Genomic DNA, 5,590 nt, shown 5'->3' with positions numbered 1-5,590 from the left:
TTTTAGAAGAGGCAAAAAAAAAATCCCTAAAGTAGCTGGGTTCTGTAGTATTTAGCAAACATATTGCATCTGTATGTGACCGTTTCCAGCTGTGCATTTCATAAGCTAGCCAGTATGCACAGCAGCAAGACATGGGATCATCTCAAAGTAAACTACAGTGCCCATGTTTGTCATGTAACTGAGGCAATGTCTGTGAAATTGATTTTAATAGTTTTGGGACAGTAATGGAGTTGTATGTTAAGCTACGTGCAGCTTTGGTTAAACAGGAAACACTTCACCAGACTGATCCTATAAGACTTAAGGCTACAATAATGTAGCCACTTATGACTAAGCAGTCATATTATATTGCTTAGTGGCAATGCCATTACACATTGTGGCTGCACATTATTCAAATATTTACAGTAATGTAAGTGGACCTTAAGTGTAAGCCCATATAAGAACATACTGCAGAGTGAAGAATACTTGTGTACACTTAATTCACTTCTTTTCAGATAATTATATAACAAATAAAGCAGCACTGTAACAATCAGTGAGATCTACAGTGGTCTAGGAACAGACTGAAGATCAGATTCTGCCCTTAGCAAGACTTTCTGGCAACACAGATGTCACAGGGGACCCTCAGGACCCCAGCCTGTCACCACAGCCTAACCCAGAAGTGTGTGTGGCGGGGCCAAGCCAATCTAGGCTAGGCCAGTAAAGGAAGGGGTCACAGTTCACTGTGTACACCCCGCTGCTTTAGCACTGGCTGACAGGCCACAGGAGTCTGAAAGTCTGTGATGTACTGGCATTTGCTGGGCTCCTTCACCGATAGCAAGCTTGTCTCCGTTCCACATGTCAGTGTGACCTAGAAAAGCACAAAGAAAGGAAACATTGATGTGGTGTTGTAAGAGGGCCACTGTTAGTCAAGAGCCATGCCCGTTTAAAAAAACAAACAAACAAAAACCCACGTATTAAGCCTGTTTCAGCTGTTGTGAAGTGGGTTCAGTACAAACAAAATTATGCAAAGACACAGCGCTAATAAACTGATGGTACCATTTCATCGTTACCCAGCCAAACTGTTGCTGTGGCTGCAAGACACTGTGGCATTATGGGACGTCACTGCAGTCGCCCCCATGTGTGAACAGGACAGGGGAGGATGTGATTGTCATGACTTTAATAGATGACTTTGACGCCCTCGGCAAGGGAGTGAAAAGTGAAAAACAACTTATTTTACTTCTAGGAGGTTTCCATAGCAGCCGCACACATCATACTGCGCAGACAATCCCCGAGGTGAACAAAAGCACCTGGAGAGTTAGAGAGATGGAGACTTGACAGGTATTATTGTGGTCCAGTCTAAAGCTGGTGATTCGGTTTTGTCCTGTTAGGATTAAAAATAGTCTTTTGTTATGTCAGTGTTTTGTTGCACAGAGACATTAAGTTGGTGAGACAAAGTGTTTTCTTATGAATGTGCACAGGATTATTTGTGACTCGGTTTTGACTTGCAGGTGCCAGAGCCATATATCTGGGTTGGAGGCAAAATTTAAGACGTAGATTAATTTTATTTGATAGCAAGTAACCAATATTCACTGTATATAGTGGATATTTTGGCTTCTGCTGCATCAAATGTCCATTCTTTTTTAATGTGTCTCTCAAAAGTCCTCCAACCTTAGACTGTGTACCTCTTTAAGATATCATAATGCAAGAGCCAAGCTGAATATTTCCAATTTAAATCAAAATTATTAAGTAAATTAATGGAAATACTGTGTAATAAATTGATAGTGTTGAGGTTTTCAGGCTAGGAAAGACCCAAAATGCAGACACAGTCTGGAGTCTAGTGTTTGGTTTAATATAACTAAAGAGGGACAAAGGGGCAAGAAAAACTAGGTGCTCAACCTGACCAGGCTTCACTCCACAGGTACAGAAAACTAAAATCTTAGAACAGTCAGGGAGCCAAAACTTAAGTGCCCAACAGAAAAACATGAGTCAAGGAAACTAACCAGATAACTAACTCTTAACCAGTACGGAGCACAGGAGACAGGAGCCAAGTTCAGACAACAGGAGCGACAGGGTAAGCAAACTGGCAGGGTGTGGTGAACGGAGATAGCAAGCGGAGAGATGGACAACGAGGCAGGGAGAACAGATGAATCAGCAACCAGACTGAGGGACGGGAGGAGGATATATAGGCAAGAGACCAGAGGATAAGAGCAGCAGGTGGAAACAATGAATGGCGATCGTGAACCGGGGTAACGCTGGGGCAGGTGAGGTGAGACAGAACAGGAAGTCCTTACAAAACAAAATCACAAGACAGGAAGCGAGTTCCACACCGTGACAGATAAATCTGGGCTCTTAATTTGTATCTTTAACTTTCATTTTAGACATTTAGTGTTCACCTTTGTTTTACTCTTCCAAGTTTGGCTAACCTTTGGTGAATACAATATCATATCATCAATGATCTTCTAAACCCAGAACCAGTGACAGAAGTTGTAATGAACTGGAATTAGTTGCGCTAACTGCAGCTAAAACCGCTGTTTACATGTAAGAGTCACAGTGTGACACGTATGTTCAGCCTCCCCTACAGACTCTTAAGATACACCACACATTGCTCGCATTTCGATTACCTCAGTGGCTCTCAGTGAAACAATACCTCGCTGGTCCCACTACTCATGGATAAAGAGAGAAGTGTGTTTCAGAGCTGAAAGACAGAGCCCTACCCAAAGACAAGGTTCAGCCTTTCAACTATAATGAGCGTCGACTTCTGAAGAGACTTCATTTATGCCGTCTGCACGCAGTTATGGGGTCGTATCAAAGGAATTTAATTTAGTCTTTTCAAAGGGGCCCCTAGATGGCATGAGTACATACTTTTGCAAACAACATTTATTGGACTCAGATTTTAAGAGGAAGCCAGGCAAAGAACATGAGATGATTAAATGTGCTACATTTTTAATTGAGCAAATTCTCACACAAGAATGAAACGGGTCTTATAAAAGTGACTGACAGAGGAGGGGAAATGTAGAGCACAAGAAGAGAAAGCTGCAGGAGAATGCAACCAGAGCAACATTAACCATAAAACCAATGTAGACTGACAGAGGGGCGGAAAGCAAGTCAACTTTCAGCACTTGGCTTCAGATAAAACATTTTTGCCAGACTGCTGAGCAGGGCATGAGGAGTGAATGTCTGTTACTTATCGAGTCTCCATTACTGAACTGTGCATAATGAGGTGTGGAGAGTGCACCCTGGCTTAGAAGGCTTCAAACTGTCCCAGATGACCACTGAGAGAGGAGCTTTATTTGCCTGTTGTATTTAGTTTCCCTCTGGGAACAGTTAAGTTGTAAGTTGGATCACTGAAATTAGCATCTTTGGGTTTTCTTTAAGCTTTTGTTTTTAGTTTTTGAAGATGGACCCATTTTTACTTGGGGGCGGGTTTAGTGACCTGAGTGATTGACATCTGACCTAGAGGTCACTTCCGACTTGACGCCGTTTGTTAAATGGAACCTTGAAATGGGAAGAGTTTGGTACTCCTAACTTCTGCAGAAATAAGTGCAGGGTGGATAAACGTTTTTCGAGGGTAGGATTAATTTTGTGTTTGAGTACTTGATTCATTTAGTGGTGTTCATTTAAAGTTATTCAGGGTGGACGGACTCCTACAGCAGCAGCTGCTTCTTGTTAGTGATGTGCAACTGAAACAATGAACCAGTATTGAACCACTTCATCAATTGTATCGAACATGGGTTCATTCATTCAAAGCTTCGTTTCAGTGACATCTAGTGGCGAAATAGGAGACAGCAAAACAATGTCTTAATTTTGTGATGGGTGTAACTAGGCTTTGTGTGAATGATGTAAATACATTTTTGTAAAGACTGATCAGTCAGTTGATTCTATATACGTATGTAGTGTAGTAGGCGTACTTGGGGAAACAAAGGATGTGCTAAGATGGTGCTTATGTAACTAGGGCAGGGTGTGATTATGTACATGGGATGGAGATTCAGATTTAGAGAAACTTTTTTTTTTCCACTGTTTTTGGACTGAGCCGGTGTCTTTACTTGCTGACAACTTCTCCAGCTTTCAAAAACCCACGTTCACATGGCACTGATGAGGGTGGTGTACATAGGTATTACTTTGCTAGCGAAAACAAATATGGGATCTTCTGTCAGAGGATCTTCTCATCTTTCCAAGGGGAGGATCTGTCATGTATATAGTGCTTTTACGCACCTACAAACTTGCTGAAGCGTGCGCAGCAAGCAGTTTCTGCTTCGGACGTCATTGGTCACGTGTCTTTTCCTGCACCAAATCAAGTTTGAAGCAGTGGTTCAAGGAAATTGCCTCTTCAAGTTTGAAGCTTGTATCGGAGTCTCGCTGTCAGACGGCCATCACTACTTCTTGTTGTTGTAGATAATCACAGCTAGTTAGCTGATGTTGGCCAAGCCACATGAGAGCTAAAGTTGTTAAAGCAGCAAAACAGTGGGATAACTAGTTGCTAGCTAATTAACATAACTAAACACAGCCCTCCTTAACTGTGACACTTCCATAAATGAAAGACATTAACGGAGTGAAAAGACAAGTTTAAACTGAAAGTTCATTTGCAAACATGCATATATTCTCATAGTTGTCTCTTTTTGAAGACCCCAATGTCTTAATTATTTTTGCACAATAGCCTCACACCTGCTATTTTGCTCCCACCCCGCCAGCGTTGTGCCTGAGTCTGTCATTACAAACATTGCAAAAAGCAGTTGAAAACCTATGATACATAATTCAAACTATAGCCTTTTTTGTCAAAATACGTGGGCAGAATTACATTTTTATAATTGAAAAATTTTCTGAAAATATGGCACATATCCTCTCTCGCTGTTCATCCCATCCCAAATCCATTGCTGTGCCTGATACACACTCCCTCCCTCCCCTAAGTCATGCGTACATTACATTACATCATTAGACGGATTATATCCTAGCCACTTTAACTCCTGCTTCCATTCATTCCTATATTTTTGTAGCCATTTTGTTTTTTCATAGTCCATCTTTTTTGTTTCTGGTTCTTTTCCTGTAAAGAAGACATGACAGTGAGACATGTTGGTTGTAATCTATGATGAAGAACTACACTGAAAACCAAAGTTGTTTTGGAGTTCAACACACCCGGAAGAGAAATGGCTCCAGTGTGTGTTCTCATTTGACCGAAAAGTCCCAAAAGGGATTTTATATTGATGAAATGCCACTCAAATTATAACCAATCCCTGTGCACGGAAGCTGATAGGAACTAAATTTTAAACCAATTTTAACATAACCAAACTCCTAGTTTTAACAAATCTCTCTTTTCTTTTAGCAACCTGATGTTGAAGGCCCTCTAGATGTCGAAGATTGAGAAAATATCTTCATCGGAAGATGAAATGGTAATTAATTCATGTGTAGGTAGTCAAACTGACTTATTGGCTTTATAGAGTGTTGTAGGCGTGACATCTTTTTGTGGGTCATCCTGAAAGGTTGCATCACTCTGGTTTCTTCAACAAAAAGCCAGTGGGATTTTTTCCATAGGCTTTTGGGGTACCATAGAAAGTAAATTTCGTGACAAGCAACAGTTTAAAAGGTGTTAGTGACCTGAAAAATATGCCTTACTATAGTA

General features: G+C 41.1%; 1 protein-coding gene across 1 annotated transcript in view; it reads right to left on the bottom strand.

The window, feature by feature from the left end:
* Positions 1-6: 6 nt before the first annotated feature.
* LOC109966538 (glucosidase 2 subunit beta-like) overlaps positions 7-5,590 on the bottom strand; it is a 142,866-nt gene continuing 137,282 nt past the window's right edge. Inside the window, exon 15 of the mRNA XM_020611440.1 lies at positions 7-844. Within this exon, the coding sequence (XP_020467096.1) occupies positions 707-844 (138 nt within the window). The 3' untranslated portion in view covers positions 7-706. The remainder of the gene's footprint in view (positions 845-5,590) is intronic.

Source organism: Monopterus albus, unplaced genomic scaffold (genome assembly GCF_001952655.1).
Source record: "Monopterus albus unplaced genomic scaffold, M_albus_1.0 scaffold113.1, whole genome shotgun sequence".
NCBI classification, from domain to species: domain Eukaryota; kingdom Metazoa; phylum Chordata; class Actinopteri; order Synbranchiformes; family Synbranchidae; genus Monopterus; species Monopterus albus.
This window is presented reverse-complemented; position numbering and strand designations above follow the sequence as displayed.